The sequence below is a fragment of the Nicotiana tomentosiformis genome, chromosome 5 (genome assembly GCF_000390325.3).
Source record: "Nicotiana tomentosiformis chromosome 5, ASM39032v3, whole genome shotgun sequence".
NCBI lineage: Eukaryota > Viridiplantae > Streptophyta > Magnoliopsida > Solanales > Solanaceae > Nicotiana > Nicotiana tomentosiformis.
In genome coordinates, this window is record NC_090816.1 from 6137646 (window position 1) to 6163887 (window position 26242).

Genomic DNA, 26242 nt, shown 5'->3' on the forward strand with positions numbered 1-26242 from the left:
CCTCCCTTCAATTGGGCTATGCATGCAGCATTGTCTTCATATAAAATTGTGGATCTTTTATCACACTCCAAACCATATTTTTCTTGAATAAAATGAATCATTGATCTCAACCATACGCATTCCCTACTTGCTTCATGAATAGTTATTATCTCAGCATGATTTGAAGAAGTAGCAATAATTGACTGCTTTGTGGCGCCATGATATGACAGTACCTCCACATGTAAACATGTACCCGATTTGAGATCGAGCTTTATGGGATCAGATAAATAACCTGCATCTGCATAACCAACAAGATCTGCACTACCTTTGTTAGCATAAAACAAACCCATATCAAGAGTTCCCTTTAAATATCGCAAAATATGCTTAATCCCATTCCAATATCTCCGAGTAGGAGAAGAGCTATATCTTGCTAGTAAATTAACAGAAAATGCTATGTCAGGCCTTGTAGTATTAGCAAGATACATAAGCGCACAAATTGCAAGGGTGTTTCAGGACCAAGGAGTTCCTCATCCTCTTCTGGAGGTCGGAACGGGTCCTTATTTACTTCAAGTGATCAAACAACCATTGGTGTACTCAATGGGTACGCTTTGTCCATGTAAAAGCGTTTTAAGACCCATTCTGTATAGGCAGATTGATGCATAAAGATCTCGTTTGCTAAATGTTCAATTTGCAATCTAAGACAAAGTTTTATTTTTCCAAGATCTTTCATCTCAAATTCTTTCTTAAGATATTCAATTGCCTTTTGGAGCTCTTCTGGAGTTCCAACAAGATTTATGTCATCAACATAAATAACAAGTATAACAAATTCTGATGTCATTTTCTTTATAAAAATACATGGATAAATAACATCATTTATGTAACCCTCTTTCAGTAAATATTCACTAAGGCGATTATACCATATGCGCCCAGATTGCTTTAAACCGTACAAAGATCTTTGTAATCTGATTGAATATATTTCCCGAGATTTCGAATATGCTTCAGGCATTTTAAATCCTTCAGGGATTTTCATGTAAATCTCATTATCAAGTGACCCGTACAGATAAGCTGTAACTACATCCATCATATGTATTTCAAGTCTTGCACGTAAGGCTAAACTGATGAGATATCGAAATGTTATGGCATCCATAACTGGTGAATATGTTTCTTCATAATCGACTCCGGGTCGTTGTGAGAATCCTTGTGCGACAAGGCGAGCCTTGTATCTTTAAACTTCATTTTGGTCATTCCTTTTTCGTACAAAAATCTATTTATGACCAACTGGTTTTATACCAGCAGGTGTTTGGACTACTGGTCCAAAGACTTCTCTTTTAGCAAGTGCGTTCAATTCTGATTGAATTGCTGCTTGCCATTTTGGCCAACCAGATCTTTGTTGACATTCTTCGACAGATCGGGATTCACAATCCTCACTATCTTGCATAATGTTAAGTGCAACATTATATGCAAAACAATTATCCACCACTATTTCAGATCGATTTAAATTAATCCCATCACCAATAGAACTTATTAAAAGTTCTTCACTCACTTGATTCTCGGGTTCATTGATTTCTTCAGGAATCTCAGAACTAATCAAATCTTGGGTCTCTTTAGGAGATCCCTTCATAATATCATTTTGATCATTTGTCAATTTTCTTTTTCTAGGATTTCGATCCTTAGAACCCGAAGGCCTACCACGCTTCAGGTGTGTTTTAGGTTCACTAATTCTTATGCTAGTAGATGGTCCTGCTGGGACATCAATTTGTATAGGCACATTCTCTATCGGGATATGTGACTTAGTTATCCTTTTGAAATCAGTAAACGCGTCTGGCATTTGATTTGCTATATTTTGTAAATAGATGATCTTCTGGACCTCCTGATTACATATAGGGGTACGCGGATCAAAATGAGATAATGATGAAACTTTTCACACAATTTCTCTTTTGATTTCCTTTTTCTCTCCCCCTAATTGTGGGAAATTTGTTTCATCAAATCGACAATCTGTAAATCGAGCAGTAAATAAATCTCCCATCAATGGTTCAAGATAGCGAATAATAGAGGGTGATTCAAACCCAATATATATTACTAACCTTCTTTGGGGGCCCATCTTATTGTGCTGTGGTGGTGTTACTGGCACATATACAATATATCCAAAAATTTGTAGATGGGCAATATTTGGTTAATGACCAAAAACAAATTATGACGGAGAATATTTATTATAATATGTTGGTCTGAGACGAATAAGTGATGTTGCGTGCAAGATAGCATGGCCCCAAACAGTAGTGGATAATTTTATTTTCATAAGTAGTGGTCTTGCTATCAATTGCAGTCGTTTAATAAATGACTCTGTAAGGCCATTTTGAGTATGAACATAAGCTACAGGATGTTCAACTTTTATTCCAACTGATAGACATTAATTATCAAAAGCATGAGATGAGAATTCTCCAGCATTATCAAGGCGAATAGCCTTTATAGGATAATCTGAGAATTGTGCCCTTAATCGAATTATTTGGGATAATAACTTTGCAAACGCCATGTTGCGAGATGATAGTAGGCAAACATGAGACCATCTTGAAGATGCATCTATTAGAACCATAAAATATCTAAACAGCCCAATTGGTGGGTGACCACATATATCCCCATGTATACATTCTAAAAAGGTAGGGGACTCAATGCCAACCTTCATTGATAATGGTCTGGTGATCATTTTGCCTTGATAACAAGCATCACAAGAAAATTCATCATTTGTAAGAATCTTCAGGTTCTTTAATGGATGCACACTCGAATTTTCAGTAATTCGTCTCATTATTATTGATCCAGGATGGCCCAAACGGCCATGCCAAAGCACAAAAGTATTTGAATCAGTAAACTTCTGGTTTACATTAGAGTGTGCTTCAACTGTACTAATCTTTGAATAGTATAAGCCAGAAGATAAAGTTGGTAACTTTTCTACAATGCATTTATGGCCAGAAATATTCTTTGCAATACAAAGATATTCCATGTTTATTTCATCTATTGTCTCAACATGATACCCATTTCGGCGGATATCTATAAAACTCAACAAGTTTCTTCGTGACTTGGAGGAGAATAATGCATTGTCTATCATAAGTTTTGTTTCCTTAGACATAAATACAATAGCTCTTCCGGAGCCTTCAATCAAACTTATATTACCAGAAATTATAGAAATATTTGATTTTTCCTTATGCAAATAAGAAAAGTATTTCTGATCTTTGAATATGGCATGAGTTGTTCCACTATCAATTACACAAATATCTTCATGATTGGTCTTTGATCCAAACATAATTTGAGGATTATCCATATTCTTCAAAATGACAAAAATAAAATAAATATGATAGTAAACATTATTATCAAAGCATAACTTTTATTTATGTACAACAATTACATAACCATACTATCTACTACAAACAACAAAAATTAAAATATTTACATTTCTACAGATTCACTACCGATCACATGACTTGTTTCTCCTTCTGGGAGTACAAAATAATCAGCTACATCCAAATGCATGAAGTCTAAATTATCTTCAGAAATAAAATTTGCTTCAGCATTTTTCTCTGTCTTCTTCAGGGAGGCTTGATACAACTCAACTAGGTGCTTTGGCGTACGACATGTACGTGACCAGTGCCCTTTTTCTCCACATCTATAGCATGCATTTTCTGGCTTTGCTTCTTGCACCGCTTCATGCTTTTATTCCTTCCTTTTCCACTGCTGGTGGTGAGGAGGGTTCTTTGGTGCATTGTTATTACCACGATTAGAGTTTCCTCCCCGACCACGGCCATGACTACGACTGGGGCCACATCCTCTTCCATGCTTAGCTTGGTAGAAGTTCGTCTCATTCACTTCAGGGAATGGACAAGAACCAGTAGGTCGGCTTTCATGGTTTTTCATTAATAGCTCATTATGTTGCTCGGCTACAAGAAGATGTGAGATAAGTTCAAAATACTTTTTAAATTTTATCTCTCGATATTGCTGCTGCATGAGCATATTCAAGGCATGACAAGTGGTAAAAGTTCTCTCCAACATATCATGATCAGTAATATTATCACCACATAGTTTCAATTGGAAAATAATTCTGAACATAGCAGAATTATACTCACTGATAGATTTAAAATCTTGTAGCCTTAGATGAGTCCAATCATAACATGCATGTGGAAGAATGACCATCTTCAGGTGGTCATATCTATCTTTCAAATTATTACACATTATAACTGGATCTTTAACAGTAAGATATTCCATTTTCAGGCCCTCATCAAGGTGATGGCGTAGGAATATCATTGCTTTGGCACGGTCTTGGTTTGATGCCTGATTTTTATCTTTGATGGTGTCTGCCAGACCCATCGCATCAAGATGAATTTCGGCATCAAGCACCCAAGACATGTAGCTTTTGTCTGATATATCCAGGGTTACAAACTCAAGTTTAGAAAGATTTGACATTATTTAGAAAAAGAAAGTTCGTACCTCTAATACTTTCAAAGTATTTTCTCGAGATGGCAGAGTCTCGTGCTGATAATATGTTATAAAATAAAAACTGTAAAGTAAAGACAAGTATAGAGAGAAACTGATATATTATTCAAATTTCAAACGTATGTACATAATGAACTGAAAACTCCTCTATTTATAGAAAAAAGGAAGCAGCTGCGAGGCTTTTCACGAAGCAGCTGCAAGGCTTTTCTTTAGCTGCTTGTAAGCTGTCTGCATGAGCTGCTTGCAACCTGCCTGTTTAATAAGAAGCTGCTACAAATCATTTCATTGAGCTGCTTGCAACCTGTCTGCATCAGCTGCTTGTAGATAAACTTCAACAGAGTACTAAATGGATAATCTTCTTCAGGAAGATTATCTATAGCGGAGTAATAAATGAACATCCACAATATAATTATTTTCATAACACAAACTAATTAAAATCTTGTTTATAGATAACAAAGTTGTTATTTACAAACAAATAAACAACCAAAAGAATTATGAACTAAAACTAAATTTCGTAAAACTAAAATAATACAAATAATTTAATAAGGAGAGTTATAAGCCATCAAGATTATTTCAATGATGAGAAGAACTGATATAAATAAGAAGAAAAAAAGTACTGATAATTAGTCGTGAAACATGCATTTCAAGGAAGAAGACGTTAAATGAAGATTAGACAACAAATTTTTAATGTGACGACTTATTTTATACTGGATTTTAGAATATATCCTAAAGTTCATATGGATTGGCAGTTGGCTACAACTTTATCACGTTAAAGAAATGAAAATGTGTACGTTCCGCTCAACTATTTTATTTTTTATTACTACTTTATTTTTAATACTTAATGATTACGATTTCAAATTAATTAATGCGAATAATAATCAGTTTCTAAATAATGCCAATTAATTCCTTCACTCGAATAATTTCAAAAATGTTAACCAAAGAGATGCTGAAACAAGATCGTGTACACCGTCAGTATAAAACTTACACCATAGGTAGGTCGGAACTTAAAAAAGCGACATATATATATAGCATTACTTTTGGTGGCAACTAAATTGGTTGTCACGAATATTATCACAAATATTTTGATTTTCGATGGTGCTATAATACTAACGAACATGAACTTGAGGACGCCAAGAAGATTTTTCTTCTGAAGTATAACTTTTCTCATAGAAAATATTGGCTAATTCAAATTATTTCTATTTTTATTTACATATAATTTTTATAATTTTTTATGTGCCAAGTTTTAGACCAATGTGAGTGTACATCCACCCATGTTGCAAAATTATTATTATTATTGTATCATTATAAGATTTGTGGCGACTAAAACTTGACATAAAAAATAAAAAAAATTGTGCCACTATAAATTTTATAGTAGTACGATCTTTAATGGCGACTTTAACGGTCGCCACGAATATTATTACCTAAAAGTCTAAAACTTTGTCTCCTTTCATACTCTAACATTAACAAACATGGACGTGAGTTATTGACGCCAAGTATATTTTTCTTTAAAGTATTACTTTTTTTCATAGAAAATATTGGCTAATTCAATCAATTTTTTACACATAATTTTTGTGAAAATCTTCCGCCAAGGCAAACACCAATGTGAATATGCATCCGCTCCTATTGTATTGTTAGTATTGTTTTATTAGCTTTTCTGGCAAATAAACCTGCCACGAATAGTAAAAAGATACGGCACAGAATGGATTCAAGGCAGTTTTATATATATATATATATATATATATATATATATATATATATATATATATATATATATATCATTTTTAAGTTATGAAGTTATTGGTACTGAAATATATTTGTTTGGCTTCTGAGAAGCTAGAGAGTTACGAAGTTACACTATGATTTTCAAATAGTACTATATAAGAACTGACCATAATTAATAATTTTTAATGATAATGACTTAGAATATATAGTATCTTAAATTCTTTAATAGAACTAGGGATTAAGATAATGTTTTTCTCCTAAATGGACAAGATAAAGATATCAAACAAAACTCCATGCAAAAGGGGGGCTAGTTGTTACGCAACTTTGGGCATTAAAAATTTTATGATTATTGTACGATAAGGGTATGAGATACTAATTATTAAGTAAATCTTATTAAACTAATTGCCATATCTTTGATTCAAGACTTTTTAATTTTATTTTATTTTATTTACGATGTTGAATTCTCACGAAAAAGATGTATTTTTCTTCAACTACTCCTTCAAGCTGTCAGTTCTATTGTAAAATAGTCGATTTGGCTAAACTTTCAAAAATTATTTATTTATTTATTTAAAAAGTGTTTCTTGTCAAAAATGAGTTTAAGAAAAGTACTTTAGATCCGTAGTTATATGTGTTTGATCAATTTTCATAGAAGTACTTTAGAAAGGTAACAAGGACTAACCTTGAAGTTTGATCAACTTGTCTTTTTTCCTTTAGATATATTTTCTTCCCACTAACGCTAATATTAATTTTGTTTAGTGTTGATTTAATTAAATGACCGATTTATATTTGATTTCGGTTCATTTTTTGGAAACCCCTTAAGTATAATACCAGGGACGAGTCCTCTAAAGTTCATCTAGGGACAAGACAACATATCCTCATAAAGCACTAGCCAATTATAGCCAAACATTACTTTAAAATCTGGAATTAGTTACTAACTTCATCGTTAATCTATCACTAAATCGCTCGTAGCTAAATAAGATTAGCAACGAATTTTGTTATTTAGGTACAGAATTTATTCGTCGCTAATTCTTATTTTAGCCATGTATAAAATGGCAAAAAACTTCCAACGAATATATAAATAAAAGATAAGAGTAAACTATTCTTATAAAAGAACTTTCAACGAATAATAAAAGAGAAGCCTAAACTATTCTTACTTTAAAGGAAGATAACCATTTTAGAAACACGTGGAGAATAATCGAATTCATAAAGTATAATTAACACTGAGTGGAGGAAAGTCCCATAGATAGTTTGCCATATTGTCTTAACGTGCTCTCTATCCTCACAACGTAAGGGTAAGGTCTTCGTATACACTATTCTTCTCAGATTCCACGGTATGAGATAATATTGGGTATGTTGTTGTTGTTGACATGATCTTACATAGTATTCGTGAGACGAATACCATGTAAGATTAGGTTTTTGAGCTATTTCGAACATTAATTCGGAGGCTTGAAGCATAAGCCTTGTGAGACAAGAGTTTTGCACGTCTACCCAAAATATTTTATAGCTCCTAAAATATTCTCAACTATAGCTCTCAAAATATTGGTCATAAAAAAAATTTAAAATTTGTTACAATTGTTTTCAATTATACACCTTTAATATTCTTTTTTTTAAAATTTCGAGGCAAAATCTGTAGCCGCTAATCTTTGGGTGCGCACTAGGTAATTTGCTTACTGTATCATAACTCGTCAATCACACAGGAGATTGAAATCGCACTAAGCAAGTCCGGTGTAACGAGCTCTGACTAAGAGCCTGCTAGTGATGGGAATCGATCCCGGGTCAGTCAACTCTTTGCGAACCTATACCCTTAATATAAATAAATAATAGTAGTAGTAATTCTTTTGATAGTAATAACCTAATTTATTATATTTTATATTTATTATTTTCTTAATGGACGTTGAAAAAAAAAATGAAACGGAAGGATTAAAAATTGTTCCAGGAAGGTTCTCCATCACCAACTTAAATTTGGAAAAAATCCATTTCTGACTTCTTCTTTTTCTCCTTTTAAAAATGACACAATTACCCTTCTTTTCTCCGTTGTATATCCAGATCCTTATATATATATATATATATATATATATCCAAAAACACTCAGAAATTTCATAATATCCAAAAACTTCAATTTCCTTTCGAAAGAGAGAAATGTGCTGCAACTCCTATGGCTTAATCCCTATTTCCTCACCACCACCCCCCTCTATCTCCCCCTCCTCCCTACACCCCCGTATATATTTCCCAAATTGCCCCTCAAATTCCCAAGTTTTGAGAACCAAATTTGGTTCCTTGAAAGCAAAATCGAAGCTTAACGACGTTGTTTCGTATGTTGAGCTTGATAATAAGAGCTTTTACGATCTGCTTGGTATACCAGAAACGGGGACTTTATTGGAAATTAAGCAGGCGTACAAGCAATTAGCGAGAAAGTACCACCCGGATGTTTCGCCTCCGGATCGGGTCGAGGAGTATACACAGAGATTTATTCGGGTTCAGGAAGCTTATGAGACTTTATCGGATCCTAGAATGAGGGATATGTATGATAAAGATATGGCTAAAGGCCTTCACTTTGCGTTCTCTGCTCGTAGGCGTTACCAAAGCGATGAGGTTAGTAGTTCAGTAACTTTTGTTCAAACTATGTAATTTGTATTATGAAATTCACTAAAATTTATGAGAATATTTAGCTTGGAACCCAGTCAATTGGTTTGTTTATTATTGTATAGTACTTCCTCCGGTCCACAATAAGTGATGAATTTGACTTGGCACACCCATTAAGGAAATACTAAATTGTAGACACTTTTTAGGGATATGTAGTTGGAAAAACAAATTTAATTTTTTCTTGATTATATAAATGGACATTTATTTTGAACCAAAATAAAAAGACAAATTAGTTGCTTATTGTGGACGGAAGGGAGTAATTAACTTGAATAGCAGTAGGAATACATAAAATTCAAATCCCTGGATCCGGCCTCTGAGTAGAAGCTCACAGGCCACTTTTCGGCTTGTCTTTAAAAAAAATAACCACTGTCGTGGAGTTTCACTGGTATAATTTGAAACTTCAGGGCAATGAATATTTTTTTAATTATAGGTACTGAAAAGTAGCTATTTATGAAATTTACCCTACCCTGCCCCGTTTGCCATCCCTAGGCAAATATGAAGATTCATCCGGGGATGACTTGTTGCTTGTATGAATTTTTCTTATGCACTGATGTTATATGGTTTTTTTTTTTTCACAATCATGGCACTTAAAAGTTAAAAGGCATTTACAGTTAACTTCTTACAAGTTACATGTTATAATAGGTTAAATTACATCGGAATTGTAAATGTTCTTTATGCTACTAGTCGCATAAGTTAAATCCATAATGACATAATTATCCGCATCTTAAAGGCTGACATGCTAAAGATAAGAATTTGCTGGTTTGACAAGAATCTTAGTATATTCGGCTAAATCTTGAGATTTTCTTGAGAAAAAAAAGTGTAACGATAAGTCCAGAATATTGTAACACTTACTGTGGAACTGTCACATCATGATGCCTGAGGCACAGTAAGTCCTAGAATGATCATGGTTGGGATCAAGTTATGGGTCTGCCCCATATGCTGGGGGGGGGGGGGGGGGGGGTTTACTGGTTTGCTTACGGGTTCGGTAGAAATTTGTAGTTTTGATCCAGATATTATATTTGTCTAAAAAAGTTCACTTAATATGTATAAATAATTTATCCAGAACCCAGTAAGTTGCCTTTTCTAGAAACATAACTCATAAACTCAAAATCCTAGTTCCGCCTCGGCGCGATCTGGTGAACAATACAACAGAAAAGAAATGTTCTCGGTCAATCCAAAGAATTTAGTAATTGCAGAAAATTACATGCGTCTTGTTGAGTATGATAGAACTGCTCGTAATTAGGAAGAGATGGTTTCGTTATTGGTATTTCTCATATGTATACTTTGATTTTAGATGGTGTTATTTTCTGTCACTGTTGACGTTTGTAATCGATGGCGTTCCCACTGCCTTCCTCTATTTTGGACTACATGAATGTTGTCATAATAGATGTCATTGACTGAGTACGAGATATCCTAATGTTTCATAGATTATAGTTATGCCTCAATTAGTGGAATAAAAAAAAAATCGTCTAAACAGGGCTTTCCAATTTGTCACTCTTGGATAACTAGTTTCACTTGAAGTACCAAATGTGGTTTTCCAATTTGTCATTCTTGGATAACTAGTTTCACTTGAAGTACCAAATGTGGTTTTCCAATCTGTCATTCTTGGATAACTAGTTTCACTTGAAGTACCAAATGTGGTTTTCCAATCTGTCATTCTTGGATAACTAGTTTCACTTGAAGTACCAAATGGGGTTTTCCAATCTGTCATTCTTTTTACTCCTTTCCTCTGTTTTTGTCTTCCCCTCAAACCTGAGACTACTTCCCTAGTAAACTTCCGTGGCTTCAAGAAACTTTAAAATGCAGTGCTCTTTGCTCAGATTCCGTTGCATTAGTGATCACATTGTTTGGCCTTTATGTATCATACTTCTGCCATTATTTCTAAACTACTCTTAGTCCCGATTTATCTCATTGAAACTTGTCCTTTTCATGTGCATCTCGGGAACATTAATTTAACTACTGCCGGGAGTAGTGGGCTAATCTTTTATTTAGAATCACTCTGTTTCTTTCAGATTCATGTAGCTGACCTGTTTGCTAGTATGATCGAATGACATATGTTTTGTTCTTGGGTTCTTGTTATCCTTCTGCTAATTTGGTTCTTTCTTGTGCGTTTAGTCAATGGAGGAGAAAGGCGAGTGGAAAAATCGTTGGCAGTCTCAGTTATCAGAGCTAAAGAGAAGAAGCATGCACAAGGACTCTGGCAACAGTATGTCTTGGGGAGCACGAATGCGCCGGCAAAGGAATGAAGCTTCATCTTAATCGATAATAATCAATACATTTTCCTATTATTTTGTATATATGGGATCTTTTTCTCCTTTTTCCTCTCGTTTTAGTGCTAACCATATATGAATCACCTAAATAGGCAGTGGATTTTGTACATAGTAATGTGAATCAAGAATTTCATCTTCAGTAATATACTCCTGCTTCAGAAAAGGCAGTATTTTATTTATGTTAAGCAAGTTTGGCGGCTTTCCTTCTTGTTGGCTATATGTTTGTATCATTTGCCAGAAAAGAAAAACTGTCTACCAATTCTCTCAGAATTGGGTGAAACCACATGATGCTGTGAAAGGTCCTAGGGTGGAGCTATAGTTTTACTTACGGGTTCAGCAGAATTGGAAGCAAAGCATATAAAATAAAATTATCAAGAATCCAAAAAAAATGTATTTTTTAGAATCCAAAACTCATAAACTCGAAATTTTGGCTCCACGTTTTGATAGTATTTCTTGGAGATGATGAATTGGGAGTAAAGGAAGATGTCAATTCTTGATCATTTTCATTATCATCTTGTATGACTCAATCTAGTGTTCAGCTGTAAGGCATATTATTCTGTAAATAAAGACCACATTACAGAATGTGGCGCTTGGGCTATTTTGGTTTCTCATATCTTCCTATTTATTTAATAACTCAAGAAAGAGACACCCACAATTTGCTTTTGAGTTATTGGTTTGTTGACTTGTTCCCTAAAGAGAACCAAAATATGTTACTTTCTGCAACTTGTCCTGTGATATTTCTCCATATGGATCGATGGAAAGTTGTACACTTGTTGCCTAGCCTAAGGACTGAGAGTTATCTTTAAAATCTTGGACATATCTTTGTTATAATTTTCAGCCCACTCTTTTGGACCTTTCTTATTCTGAAAACTGCATAGAAGAATAAGAAACTTCAAGTTTGTGGTCCACTCTCTAGTTTTGAGGAGGGGCCTTTGTATTTCAGTAAGTGCGGACCATATGATAGTGATTGTTAGCAATTTCTTCTTTTGTACTCCTCGTTTCAAAAAGATTGACTTAGTTTGACTTTGCACAAACTTTAATAAAATAATGAACACTTCTAAGTAACATTTATTATTGTAAAACTTTTAAAACTTGTGCTCTGAAATATGTCATAACATTAGTATGGCTATAGTGCCAATATTTTTGAAACAGGGTGAGTAATAAAAAAATGAAGCGTTGCCTTTGGCAACTATCTCGCAGTCAGCCATATAACTCGAGCAACAAAGGTTTGAGCAGGACTACTGGGCTCTAAATACAACATTTGTACACAAAACATATAAAACTAAGAAAAAAATATATTTCAAGAACTAAATTTAAATACTAAAAGAAAACCTAAACAAGAGAGGGCCTACCTCTAATATACATCCCATAATTTTCATCTAATTAACTTGAAATCTGATGTTAAATGGTATTTTTTTAGATAGTGGAAATCGAATATAAACAAGAAGACCTTGCATCTCAGTGAATCAAATGAATGCAACTACCTCTTTTCTTTTGTTTGTGCTTTTTATCCCATCTATCTTACAACTATAGTAATACTATGTTACAAATCAAAATTGTGGAGTTGTGAAGACCACAAAAGCTAGTTCTTTTACACTCAATTAGAAAGAGCATCCAAGCTTTTAAGCAAATAGAATAAACTTGCATAAGCTTATGCATCTTCCTAGACACACTATCCCGCCGTTCCATCTGTGGGGTTATCAAACATGGCAATAAGTTGCCCCTCCGTCTAAGCTACTGCAACGTACAGTCGTGGTGATTGATAATTCTAGAAGATCTTTTTTCCTTTGGGAAGTTACAGGGGCAAAACAATCAACCCATTGATAATGTAAAGACCCGACAGATTCTTCCAATGTATCATTTTTTGGGTCCGATGGAATTCATAGGTATAGAAGAAGCCGAGATCAATATTTTTGAATCGATGTCAGAACAAACTGCCACCAGCAAGACCACCAGGGCTAGAGGGGTGAGAAAGAATCCAATCAAAACCTAGTGCGGGCCTCTAGAAGCCAGATGACCAGGGCTAGAGGGGTGAGAAAGAATCCAATCAAAACCTAGTGCGGGCCTCTAGAAGCCAGATGCTTGCTCCTGCACAGCTGGCAGAGCTTCGTCCTTGGAAACTCATCTTGTCAGATCATGTTAATAGCATTCAATAAGGTATAACATATGGCAGAGCACAAACATCAGCAGCCTCTATTTGCAAAGCTTCAGACCATACCCAATGTTCCTTATTGACTTCATCTGGACACGTCTCAGCTTTCTTAGCCGGAGTTCTTTTGCTTCCCAACAACCATTCCTGGTCATCAAACCCAGACCAATCGTCCACCTTAGGAACTGCGAGTATCTGGCTTAAAAACTTGGAATCGGGATGAGGAGATCTTTTAGATGCTTCGGCTATTTGATCAGCACCAGGAATGATGGATGAAGCCTTTGCCTCAGCACTGAATAATGGCAGGCCTTCTATACCACCATTCACCTTGTGCTTCTTGTTTTCCACTTTAACATCAGTAGCAACTTCCTGTTTACTGGAGGAAAACAGGTCTGCTTTTGGGTGTGTGTCAAATGTCTTTCCATTCTGTGTTGGCTGCTGAGAGGATGACGGCCGTAGCAATTTAGCAGGCCTGAGTTCACTCTCTGTACAGCAGAACAGAAAAGCAACACTAATCAGCCAAACCAAAAAGTTAAATAGAGCTGAACACGCTTGTTTTAGTTCAAGCAATTTGCATTAAAAATACATCAAATATGGTGGCTACAAATTCCCTAACAGACTACTGCACCCAAAATCAAAAGAACTCTATCAAGGCAATCTATTTCAGATACATAACTCACATAGCTTTGACGCATCCACAGGGTAGGATGTAAAGTCAATACAAGAGAAAATAGCAGGCTGTTAGTAGTTTTTTTAAACTCACCATGCAGGAAACCATTAGTTTCAACATCCTTCCTCTTTCTGTTAATTCCCACGTTGACTGTACCAGCAATGCTTTCCTTGGATATAAGTGGAAGTTTATTGTTAGTAAGACCAACAAAGTCATTCTTATTGATATCTCTTGATGTATCCTCCTGGCTTTTCTTGTGTTCACTTTTGCCCTTTGCCTTCTCTTCCTTTTTCTTCTCTTTTTCCTTGTCTTTCTGCTTTCCATGACTTTTCTTTTCCCTATCTTTATCCTTGTTTTTCTCTCTTGGTTTGTCATCACGTCTTTCTTTAGGTTTTTGTTTTTCCTCTCTTGACTTCTCAACATTTTCTTCCAATGGCCTGGGGATTCCTTCAAATTTGCTTTTTGCCATTGTAGAAAGGCTGGGAGGTATTGCATTAGCTCCAATTTTAAGTTCACCCCTGAAAGCTTGCCCATCCATCTTATTGTTAACAAATCCTTTCTCTTTGTTCTTTTCCTTGTGTTGAGCCAAATTTCCAGAATCCTTGATGCGCACCCTGCCTGTCTCTTCATCCCTTTTGCACTCAACTGGAAATCTCTCCGCCAACTGACTTTGAGCACCCTTCTCTGCATCTCTGATCCTCCTGTCCAACTCTTGCACAAATTTTGAATCCTCTGTCTCAACAGCAGAGAGGCCAAGCTGGATGTGAAACTGATCGGGGTGCTTGCTTTTCTCTGAGCTGATGTTTCTATCCCTATCTCTGAGCTGATGTTCATCTCTCCCTTTATCTGGGCTGATGTTTCTATCCCTATCTCTGAGCTGATGTTCATCTCTCCCTTTATCTGAGCTAATGTGTCTATCTTTATGTTCATCTCTCTCGTGAAGTTTCCCTCCAGTAGAAGGCCCAGGTAGAGCGGCAACTCTAGCCTCCTCAGAGATGCTGCTTTTCTCTTTATCCCTGTCCTTGTCCTTCTTTTTGTCCTTGTGCTTTTCCTTCTTGTCCCTGTGTTTATCCTTTTTCTCTTTCTTTTCTCTGTGTTTCCCATCACTTTTGTCTTTATCCCTTTTTTCTTTACCTTCTCTCTTTTCCTTGTCTTTCTTTTCCTTTTTATGTTTTTTCTCCTTCCTTTTCTCCTACACATATGAAAAGGAACTGTTAGTTTATACCAAACAGGTCGATTACAATTTTTTTTTGGTTTGACAAGTAGGTCAAGTACAACTAGTTAAAAGATCCTTATGCAAAAGGAGGAAAATCCAAAACATGTCAAATCTAGCACAATATTATAAATAGCTGATATAGTGCCAAAATTGGGAAAACCAAATGAGGAACTCAAGTTCAGGTGGAAATCCTAGATCTATCTGGTGAATGCTCAAGAACAAAAGTTTCCAATAGTTGAAGAGAAAAAAAAAAATCAACCACCAGTTAAGAACTTAAATGATCATCATAGCAAACAAAACACTGAGTAGTCACATAGTATTAAATTTGTATGGTAAACATTGTTTATTAGTAAGAAAAGCAAAACATTGAACAAATACATACAATCAAGTAAACAAAACACTGAGTAATCACATAGTATTAAATTTGTATGGTAAACATTGTTTATTAGTAAGAAAAGCAAAACATTGAACAAATACATACAATCAAGTAAACAAAACACTGAGTAGTCACATAGTATTAAATTTGTATGGTAAACATTGTTTATTAGTAAGAAAAGCAAAACATTGAACAAATACATACAATCACTTTTACTAAACCTGGTGCCCCAATATGTTACGCTATAACGAAGTGCAGAACAGGACATAAGGAAAACACACTATTAAAAGGCAATCACATCTCACCACGGCTCCAGCTTAATTAGCAGGATCCAAAAGCAATATACAGGTTTTGCTTCTTGAATATGAGTTTAGGCATCATGGAGGAAACATTTAAAAATCAAATAGTTCCTAATCAGTCTCCTTTCGGAGAGTTATCGTCATAGAAGAAGTCCATAATTAACTTCTACAGTCTCCAGCTCGTGTCATGTGAAATGCCTTTATAATGAATGATGTTCCATATTGGGTTCAGCTACAAAATTATAACAGCAACAGAAAATATCCATGACAAAAAGAGCCCTCATCGTCTACTTCAGATCACGGGAATCACTAATGAACTTATTCCAGCATAATGATTTCACCAAACGGAGGCTGTACAGAAGACCATTCATACACCTGATAAAAAGTGTGACATGCGAAACCAGCTTCTAAACAGATTCCTCAAAAACAAGAAATCAACCACCTTACTTTAGACAAAAGAGGGACGACAAGCAAGCAATTTCACGACTGAAGAATCAACACAAAAAGCCAGACAGTTCAATCCATCAACAAGTTGGCATATCTTACATTTTATTTTATTTTGAAAAGGAGGGACGACAAGCAAGCAATTTCATGACTCAACAATCAACACAAAAAGCAAGACAGTTCAATCCATCAACAAGTTGGCATATCTCACATTAGTCACTTTCCTATGCCAATCTGAACTAGAGAACCTATATGAATGGAAATTCCCATAAGGACATCATGACCAAAGGTCATCCTCATCTTGGTATAGCATATACAATGCTAACAAATAAATGAAAAAATATCAACAATAAAACAAATATGTTCACATGCATTACAGAATAATATGGGCACAAGTATTACCAAAGGCAATAGCATAATGTAGCCGACTCGTAACAAGTCAACTTCACATTTTCAGAGGACACAATCACCTCAAATAACTCTGCCTGTTTGAGCTTGCTCACATTACTAGTTTGAAGCCCGATTAAAGGATGAGGGCTCCAAGTGGTTGACAACCATCTTAAAACTAGTCAATTTATGATGAACTCACAAAATAGAATACGTTGGGACGTACTCAATTTGACAGTGTTACATCGGACTTAGGTGTGATGAAAAATGGGCAAGTGGTTCCATCACATCGCTGCCAAGATGAGGGAATATGAGTAATGGTTCATATGAATTTGGGTAAAGTAGTTACTCCCGCCACATCAGCTCCCGATGTGGTGCAAGATAGAGAAAGAGTTCTAGCATCATGAACGGATGAGGGCAAAGAAGCTTGAGTTCGTGAGCCACACAATAAAACTTTGGGGGAAAAGTAATTGCACGTACACTTGGTGGCACTATAAAAGTGAAGTGAATCAGTTCGGATTTATATCTCGTACATTTACAAAAGTAGGCTATATTGTTGCTAAGAAGATTGATAAAAATTTGTAAGAAGAGGAAAAAGGATCTATAAGTGGTGTTCGGTGTTCCTTGACCATGAAAAAGCACGTAATAGAGTGCCAAGAAAAGTTTTTTTGGTGGGTGGTTGAAAAGAAAGGAATTGACACTAAATATATAAATGTCGTGTAGATATGTATGAAGAAGTAGTCACTAGTGTGAGAACAATTGTATGAGATACAAAGGAGTTCCCCATAATCGTGGGTTTACACCAAGAATCAACATTCAGGCCATACTTGTTTATCCAAGTTATGTATGAGCTAACGAACAATATTTTTCTTTATGATAGAGTCAAAGGTGTATGATATTTGCAGACGGTGTTAATTAACAAAACTACGAAAAACACACACTTGCTTACCCTAGTTATTAGATGAGCTAACAATATAGAGGATAAGGTCCCATGGTGTATGATATTTGCATACGCTATTGTGTTAATTAACAAATGAGAAGGTGTCAACCAAAAGCTTGAACTATGGAGAAGCACTCTAGAAAGCAAGGGTTTTAAAATAAAGGGAAGTAAGATTAAATATATGCTCTTCAAGTTTAGCCAACATTAGAAAAGTAAAGCTAAAACAACCAAACTAAGAGGGCAAGTTTGGACCTTTTCCCAAGTAAATATAGTCCTACTATCGTAAAACAACCAAATTTTCCCTGTCTCCACATTTATCTTCTCCCACAAATCTAGCAATTTCTCAAAAGGTGAACTTCTATGGATATAATCCTACAAATACACTACTCTAAATAGATTCAGATGATAATTAACTTACAATGCCCCAAACTAAGATTCTGTAACTCAAAATAATTCAACTGAAACCACAGCCATGGCCAAATACCCTTTGCTAATAACAAATATACGTAATCCAGCTGAAGTATTGATGGGAAGGAGTCATCAACTCCAAATAAAGGATGGAAAGCATGACAAGCAACCAGCAACTTCCACCAAAAGGATGGAGTATAGTGCATCCAAAGGAAGAAAATTAACATACCATTCAATTGGGTTCAATTAAAAACAAATGTTACTTGTCATCATGTTCTAGAGATTTCGCCTTAGATAACTAAAGATCTCTAAAGCAATCTACTTACGCATCACATCTTATACTAATCAGATCAAAACGGAAAGCAGATCCCTTTATTTTTCCTTTTACACAAATATAAACTATTTTTTCGGCAGTGCTTTTAGAATGTCTTCTTCTGATAGATTAAGACAATTGCTTTTAGAAATGTTGTCTCCCAATATAAAAGATAATCACACTAGTCGGCTCAGAAGCATCCATACTTTTAAATTTCCAATCAATTAATTGACATTAAGTACCATATGAAAGAAAACATCTTTTGGAACAACCCTTGCATCACAATCCACGGCCAATAATCTCCAAATAATATGTTACTGGTCAGCATTATTAGAACATCAGAACATGCCATTTGGCACTGCTTCGGATTATTAGAACACATCCACAAAAAGTGATAATAATATAAGTTGAACAGACCTCTTTCAATAAGTCACCCTCCTCTGGTCTAAGCTTCTTTTCATATCCCCGTGGTGGAAACGGAAAGCAGCGCGACATTGCACAAAATTTTACTCCGAGATAATAATAATACTCCAATTAATTTCTCACAACAGTGTTGTTCCAGTAACGGAACGAACCAGAAATTATACTCTTGTCCATGCACCATGTCCCCACATTCCTTTCAAACTTCAGTTTGCTTCCATTTAATACCTCACTCACTCAATCAACCCAAAATCCACTAATTTAGACTTGCAAAATCCACTAAATTAAACTCGCTCTTCACTTCAAATTTCACAAACAAGAGTCAAAAACACAGTATTTCACAACTCTGTCAAGGCAAAACTGCTAATAACTCTATTAATATCTACAGTCCTCTTCCATTGCTCAAATCCCCTGCCAATTTGCTCGCATTAATGGGCGATCAGTGGATCAATTGCTACTATTGAACTCTTCAAAACCCTAATTAGATGAATATATCCCAGCAATTGAGCTCAATCACTTAGAGTAGGCGATCCGATTTGAAAACCCTAGAAAATTCCACAATGTCTCAGTAACCAATAAGAGTACCAAGCCAAAACAAAAGTGCGTTGAAATTCGAAGGAATCAAAGTGGAAAATTCCACACTTTTTTTGTTCGTTTTATCAAAAAGGCGAATCCAGAGAAAAACCGAAATACCAAAAATGCCGATAAAAATCCCCAAAGTACCCAAAAATAGGTAACTTCAAGCTGAAATCAGAATCAATAAAATCAGATTCAAAAATCTTCTTCTTTTTTTTTCTTTTAGTGAGTGTATATATAAATATATATTTACCTTGCCCGCTACAAAGTGAAGAACATTGTAGGAGGGACAAGATCTCAAATATAAATAACCATAAAAATGGTTAATAATCGATTTTGCAACTCGAGAATCAACTTTTTGTGTTTATTTTTGTGATTTAAGTAAGAGTTTGTGAGAAGAAAAATGGGGTTTTTTGGTTTTTCGTTCTGCGCTGTTTGGTTTTTATGGGGTTCGGAAAATACACGCAAGGGAAAAAGAAAGAGAGAAAAGGGTGAGGGCGTAAAGCCTCACATATATTGAGAGGAAAAAATATGTTTTTGTATAAAGGAGGATGAGAGAGAAAGGGATTTCTCACTCTTACTTCTATGACCGTTGGATGAATTCTCTCTCTCCATTAAATTTGTCTAAGCAATGTAGTATGTGATATAACGGTTTGTCATAATGCAAGTATTAATGGTTATTTTTACGGCTTGAACCCGTGATCTATAAGTCACACGAAAATAACTATATCGTTGTTAAAAGGCTTCGCTCCGAATAACGGATTTGTTAAATAGAGGTAAGATTATGATTTTCTCCTAAAGGTTCATGTTATCGTGACACTTTTTTACTACTTCATACTATCACTGTATAATTATCGCCACCAAGCACTACCGCCAATCATCGCGACACTAGTTATCACCGTACAACCACCATATCCAAACTATATCACCATCGACTAATTACTACCGTCGTCAGTTATTTTATTGCACAATTATCATTATTAACCACCATCACTAATACTTCTATGTCAGCCACCATTGTATAACCATCACAACCAATACCACTAGCGATTGCCATCAATTACTTTTATCAAATCTTCATTGTACAACTATCATTGCTAAATTTGATTTCTAATCACCTATATCTTCGGTTACTACCACGAATCACCTCAACGCCAGTTATTACCATCAACCGTTATTGCACAACTATCACTTATTGTCATTACTGCGCGATCATCGCCAACTATCTCAGCACAATCGCTAGCCTTCTTCACTAACCATGAATATCGCCTCACAACCATTATCAACGACCATTGTTACCATCACTAGCTTCTATATTTTACTTCATCAAGCAAATAGTTTTTACAAAATCATACAATCTAGACTACTTTCCATAGGTCAAAAACAAATTTGACTTTTTTATGTGTACAAAAAATCTTTTTACCCTTAGGTAATAAGAGCAAATCTAGCCAATATTAGTAATGGCAACGGTAGATCTTACACCAACTACTAGATGGGGGCAAAAAGTTGGACCATTTTGCTAAGTCCAAAAGGGCAAATTTGATATTTTTCCCTTAGTAGATTATAAATTTTCAAAACAACTAATTTTTTGAAATTTAAATAAATTAAACGTCGAAAAATAACACATATGTCTTTGATTGTGTTGAAGTTAGTCAATTCGATAAGCAATTTCTAAACTTATGAAAAACATGTTGAAATGTCAAATCCTATATGTATATTATGTTGCTTACGTCTGTATCTTTAGCATTAACATAGGATGTAAGAATCAAATAAATTAGTTGAACATTGGGCAATGTTATGGTTTTCCAAAAAGTTATTTGGGTGATCATTAGGATATGGAGTTGGATGAGAATCTTCCGTCCTTGATTAGATATCATATATTCAAGTCATATGTACGTAAAAAAATCATGATAGGAAGTATTATCCCCTTAAATGAGTCGAACGTACAAATTCATATTAAGCGGTCAATATATACTGAATATCCCTTGATTAGAAAAAGTTATTTAAAAGGTTTAGACAAATCGTTATCCCAATATCATTATAGTATTTGACTTTTCGTTTACCATGGGTAAACTTCAAGAGTGTTGACATACGAGACAGAGAGAATAGTAACTTAATGGAGGTCTATGCATCGAGAGTGAGATTAGTATTCAATAAATTATGTTGGAGGAGATCAGAAAAGACTATGAGATTTCTAATTCAAATTCGTAAATAACATATTAGGTAATTTATTCTCATATATCCAAATTTTAATGGACAAAATTACCTGGTATATATGCTAAGTTGAAGTAGTAAATCGATAGTGAAATAATCAAAGTGGAGGTCTATGCATCGAGATTAGATATCACATATTCAAGTCATATATACGGAAAAAAATCATGATAGGAAGTATTGTCCCCTTAAATGAGTCGAACGTACAAATTCATATTAATCGATCAATATATACCGAATATCCCTTGATTAGAAAAAGTTATTTGAGAGGTTTAGACAAATCGTCATCCCAATATCATTATATTATTTGACTTTTCGTTTACCATGGGTAAACTTCAAGAGTGTTGACATACGAGACAGAGAGAATAGAAACTTAATGGAGGTCTATGCATCGAGAGTGAGATTAGTGTTCAATAAATTATGTTGGATGAGATCAGAAAAGACCATGAGATTTCTAATTCAAATTCGTAAATAACATATTAGGTAATTTATTCTCATATATCCAAATTTTAATGGACAAAATTACCCGGTATATATGCTAAGTTGAAGTAGTAAATCGATAGTGAAATAATCAAAGTGGAGGTCTATGCATCGAGATTAGATATCACATATTCAAGTCATATATACGGAAAAAAATCATGATAGGAAGTATTGTCCCCTTAAATGAGTCGAACGTACAAATTCATATTAATCGATCAATATATACCGAATATCTCTTGATTAGAAAAAGTTATTTGAGAGGTTTAGACAAATCGTCATCCCAATATCATTATATTATTTGACTTTTCGTTTACCATGGATAGACTTCAAGAGTGTTGACACGGAGAATAGTAACTTAATGGAGGTCTATGCATCGAGAGTGAGATTAGTGTTTAATAAATTAAGTTGGAGGAGATAAGTAAAACCATGAGATTTCTAATTCAAATTCGTAAATAACATATTAGGTAATTTATTCTCATATATCCAAATTTTAATGGACAAAATTACCTGGTATATATGCTAAGTTGAAGTAGTAAATCGATAGTGAAATAATCAAAATGGCTCGAACACGTCATAAAAAAACTGCTTAATGGATGCAAAAGCAGAGCTAGTATTTACAGTTTATGAGTTCTTAATTCGTCATAAATTCTTATCTCGTCTTTGTGATTGGATTCACAATTATATATTTTTACATATTTTATAAAAAATTTAATACAAATATATTGTCTAAACTAAAATGACTAGGTTCGTCCAAATCTAAAGGTATTGAGAACCGCATATTTTGTACATTAATACCGTGGCTACCCTTAGCATACCCAACGTCGCAAAACGTACAACACCTCGAAGCAGTCACGAGGCTATAAAAATGCCAAAGATAATTTTTCTCAAAGATCACCGTCTTTATATCCTTTTCTGTATCTGCATTGAGAAGTGGCTTAAACCCTAGCCGCTCCTCATTTGTTTCTCTCTCCTTAAACCCTCAAAAACTCTCTTTCATCAGGTATATCTATTTTAAACTGGATACAATCCTTCTTTTCCCGTTTCTTTATTCAATTTTTTGTTACAATTAGTTTTTTGATCTAGCATTTCTAGTTGTGTTGTCCTGTGAAAGAGTTTTTGTGAGGCTCTTACTTTTAATAATTATGGATGTTTTATCTTTAACCCTTTGTTCTGATCCTAATTTGATAACTTTTGTTTGAAGTTGTAGTCTACATGTTATGTTTTTGTTATGATTGGTGTAGCTTCTTTGCTTATTGTTTGTATGCTAGGTCAATATTAGTTAGAGGTGGAGACAGGATTTGAAGCTTATGTTCTAGTCCGTTAAAGCTATTGGGTTCTAAATTAATAATTTATAATATATTCAATGGATTTCTTAAAACAAATATAGAGTTGTACCAAAGCTACCTGGTTTGGTCGAATCCGCAACTTCAAGGCTAGTTCCGCCCCGGATATTAGTGTTTATTTGCCGTGATTTCTTTCATATTTTTGCCAAAAGTCCTTGCATGCTGTAGCTTAATTTTTTTTTTGTAAATTAGAATAAAAGCATTTTCTTTGAAATTTTGAGGAAATGATCTCTTATGCCCACTTACAATACGAACAAGATCCCCCGTGTTGTTTACAAATCTCTCGTGTTACTTTTTACTAATCTCCTTTGAAAAAGGTCACATTACTGAAATAAAATTTGTAATGTACAAATCAACATCTGCTTTGAATTTTGTGTATTCTTTGAATTAATACATTAGGCAAGATCACACATCTGCTTCGACTTCAGTGACTTCTTTGAATTAATGTTAGCAGAGGTTGGATCCTTAATTTAAACTTGATGGTTTAAGCTCTTGAAAAACTTGAGACTGAACTTTTTTTACATTTAAAATTATGGTTTAATATATATTACTTGTTTAAGTTTAATGATTTTCACATATATATCAATGTTCTGTGTTGATCGTAGCTAGTAAGCTACATCTGTCCAGATATGTGGGGAATAGAACATCACACAACCTGTGGTTTGGTTTTCTCAGGATTCATTGTTGCTGCATATCAGGAACTAGAAAAAATCAAGTTTCCACAATTGGTGCCTATAATTCTGACTTTGTTCGAATTACTGAATAATTGTTCATGGTTCTACTTTTTGTAATTTTGATGACTTATGCTCTTTAAATCAACTGGCGTGATAATTTCATACAGTCTGAACGCATGATTTACTGATATCTTATCTGACATTCTTAAAGTGATTGTGTCTCCCTGGGTTTTCATTTTTTGATACTCCAATAGCTGGATTTGATGCCATGACTTAAATTTTGTGTGTGTAGATTTGTCAATTTATCTGCATAAATGGCTTTCTACAACAAACTCGGTGGTCTTTTGAGGCAGAGCATTTCTGGAAATGCAGTAAGTGCAACATCACCAATGCCGTCAATGCTTGATGCCGTCCGTTGCATGTCGACGAAGCTTTTCGTTGGTGGTATGTTTCGACTGGTCTTTTAAAGTTCTTACTGGGTTGTAGTTACCAACTGGTAATTTTGTGCAACGTGTATATATTTGCTTATTCATCCATATATTTTGTAGGTCTTTCCTGGGGAACTGATGATCAGTCACTGAGAGATGCCTTTGCTACCTTTGGTGATGTTGTTGATGGTAAGCTCCAGAGGCAGATGTCCGCTGCTTGATTTTCAATAATTTTCTTATCTCTGCTGACATAGTTTGAATAAACATAACGAAAAGCAAGCGCGCATAAATAAGGTGGTATCATTGTACTTTGTAAGGATCAGTAGATCATGCCCTGTGTGTCTGTTTATACTCATTGTAGTGTGGTTTTTATGTATAAGTTTATAGGTTTAAGTTCTCAATCAAGATCATAATGATGGAAATTTGATAGGTTTCAGCAGCTCTTGAACGGGTTTTTTTTCATAATCTTTTTTTGGGTAAATTGAGCAGTTCAGATTTGTTAATCATTAGTTAGTTGTTGCTTACCTAGTGATTGGGCAGGGAGCCTTGCAGTACTATGGTTTATTGTGAATTTGTTCTGTCAGGCAAGTTATTACCTCTCTTTCTTGGTCGAGATGGGGTAGGATTGTTAAGTTTGGAGTTGCAATAGTAGTTTTGGTTCCTCTGAACTGTTACTGTTAACTTGCTGCTCAGTTTATGCTTGTTTGAATACTTAGAACTGTGGTTTTTTTTGGTCCAGCGAGGGTAATCGTTGACAGAGATTCTGGCAGATCAAGGGGATTTGGATTTGTGAACTTCTCAGATGATGAAAGTGCCAATGAGGCTATCAAAGCAATGGATGGTCAGGTAAATTTCATTAGGGGAATATCAGAAGACTTGGTCTTAGTCTTATGTTTACTTCATCAGTCGTTGCTGCATATTCTTATTTGCGTTAACTGCTTTACTTTATCCGTCATGGCTGATCGTACGTTATGTCCTTGCAGGAACTCCAGGGAAGGAATATTCGTGTTAGTATTGCCCAAGAGAGAGCTCCTCGAAGTGGTGGTTTTGGCGGCTCCGGTGGTGGATTTGGTGGCGGCTATGGTCAAGCTAGAGACAATGATGGATACTAAGTCACTTTTATTTTTGCTAAGCTGTCAATGTGTGCATGATAACGTTTATCTAAGTAGAGGACCTGGTGGGATAGCTTTGTTGAGTTTATCTATATTGAGACTTCTTTTCGTGCAAGGTTTTGGTATCAATAATTTTTCCTGATTTATGACTAGTCTTTAGTCTTCTCTGTGCTACTTATTGTTTACTGTATGTAAGCATACATCGTCATGTATTGACGAAAGAATGGATGCAATTTGCAAATTTTTGAATCTTAGACATGTAGCCATCTATGGAAAATTTCACCTCTGAAATGCTGTGAAAATGATGCTTATTAGAAGACTATTTTCATCTTGGGAAATCTGTACGCTAGTAAATTGCAGAATTGTTGAAAACGGATGAATTAGCATGTTTAATGAGATACGGTAAATATACCTCTGTACTTTCAAAAAAGGTTTAAATATATACTTCATTATACTATGAGTCCAAATATACCTCTACTGTTATACTTTGGGTTTAAATATACCCCTCATTTAAACGGAGGGATGTGTCATCGTGTCAATTCTAAATATTTCCTAATTAATTAAAAAAAATGCATACCCATACCCGAAATATTTGTAAAAAATGCTTTTAAAAAATTGGAAAAATTGAAAAATATTTTTCTATAAAAACTGGGGAAAAAATCAACAAAATAATTTCGTTTTTCTAAAACTAATGCATCTGTAG

At 34.7% G+C, this 26242-nt stretch overlaps 3 protein-coding genes across 3 annotated transcripts; 2 read left to right on the forward strand and 1 right to left on the reverse strand.

The window, feature by feature from the left end:
- The first annotated feature begins 8269 nt into the window (after positions 1-8269).
- LOC104091041 (chaperone protein dnaJ 20, chloroplastic-like) lies at positions 8270-11289 on the forward strand. The gene is made up of 2 exons (XM_009596291.4): positions 8270-8772; positions 10939-11289. Exons 1-2 carry the CDS (start codon positions 8320-8322, stop codon positions 11080-11082), a joined length of 597 nt encoding a protein of 198 aa, XP_009594586.1. The 5' UTR covers positions 8270-8319; the 3' UTR covers positions 11083-11289.
- Positions 11290-12551: 1262 nt separating this feature from the next.
- On the reverse strand, positions 12552-19804 carry LOC104091042 (uncharacterized). Its single transcript, XM_009596292.4, has 3 exons — positions 18713-19804; positions 14006-15104; positions 12552-13727 (listed from the first exon to the last, which is right to left on the reverse strand). The coding sequence occupies exons 1-3, from the start codon at positions 18788-18790 to the stop codon at positions 13243-13245; spliced, it is 1662 nt and encodes a 553-aa protein (XP_009594587.1). The 5' UTR covers positions 18791-19804; the 3' UTR covers positions 12552-13242.
- A 3045-nt stretch (positions 19805-22849) lies between these two features.
- Positions 22850-25691, forward strand: LOC104091043 (glycine-rich RNA-binding protein 2, mitochondrial-like). Its single transcript, XM_009596296.4, has 5 exons — positions 22850-22982; positions 24292-24443; positions 24548-24616; positions 25167-25273; positions 25411-25691. The coding sequence occupies exons 2-5, from the start codon at positions 24314-24316 to the stop codon at positions 25537-25539; spliced, it is 435 nt and encodes a 144-aa protein (XP_009594591.1). The 5' UTR covers positions 22850-22982; positions 24292-24313; the 3' UTR covers positions 25540-25691.
- The last annotated feature ends 551 nt before the right edge of the window (positions 25692-26242 follow it).

Bases quoted from the DNA above. Each gene is read 5' to 3' on its own strand.
- LOC104091041 (XM_009596291.4), top strand. From the start codon at position 8,320: ATGTGCTGCAACTCCTATGGCTTAATCCCTATTTCCTCACCACCACCC. The intron at 8,773-10,938 runs GTTAGTAGTTCA...TTGTGCGTTTAG, and splicing joins GGCGTTACCAAAGCGATGAG to TCAATGGAGGAGAAAGGCGA.
- LOC104091042 (XM_009596292.4), bottom strand. From the start codon at position 18,790: ATGTCGCGCTGCTTTCCGTTTCCACCACGGGGATATGAAAAGAAGCTT. The intron at 15,105-18,712 runs GTCTGTTCAACT...TCATATGTGTAG, and splicing joins AGGGTGACTTATTGAAAGAG to GAGAAAAGGAAGGAGAAAAA. The intron at 13,728-14,005 runs GTGAGTTTAAAA...TCTGCTGTACAG, and splicing joins AACTAATGGTTTCCTGCATG to AGAGTGAACTCAGGCCTGCT.
- LOC104091043 (XM_009596296.4), top strand. From the start codon at position 24,314: ATGGCTTTCTACAACAAACTCGGTGGTCTTTTGAGGCAGAGCATTTCT. The intron at 24,444-24,547 runs GTATGTTTCGAC...TATATTTTGTAG, and splicing joins GACGAAGCTTTTCGTTGGTG to GTCTTTCCTGGGGAACTGAT. The intron at 24,617-25,166 runs GTAAGCTCCAGA...TTTTTGGTCCAG, and splicing joins CTTTGGTGATGTTGTTGATG to CGAGGGTAATCGTTGACAGA.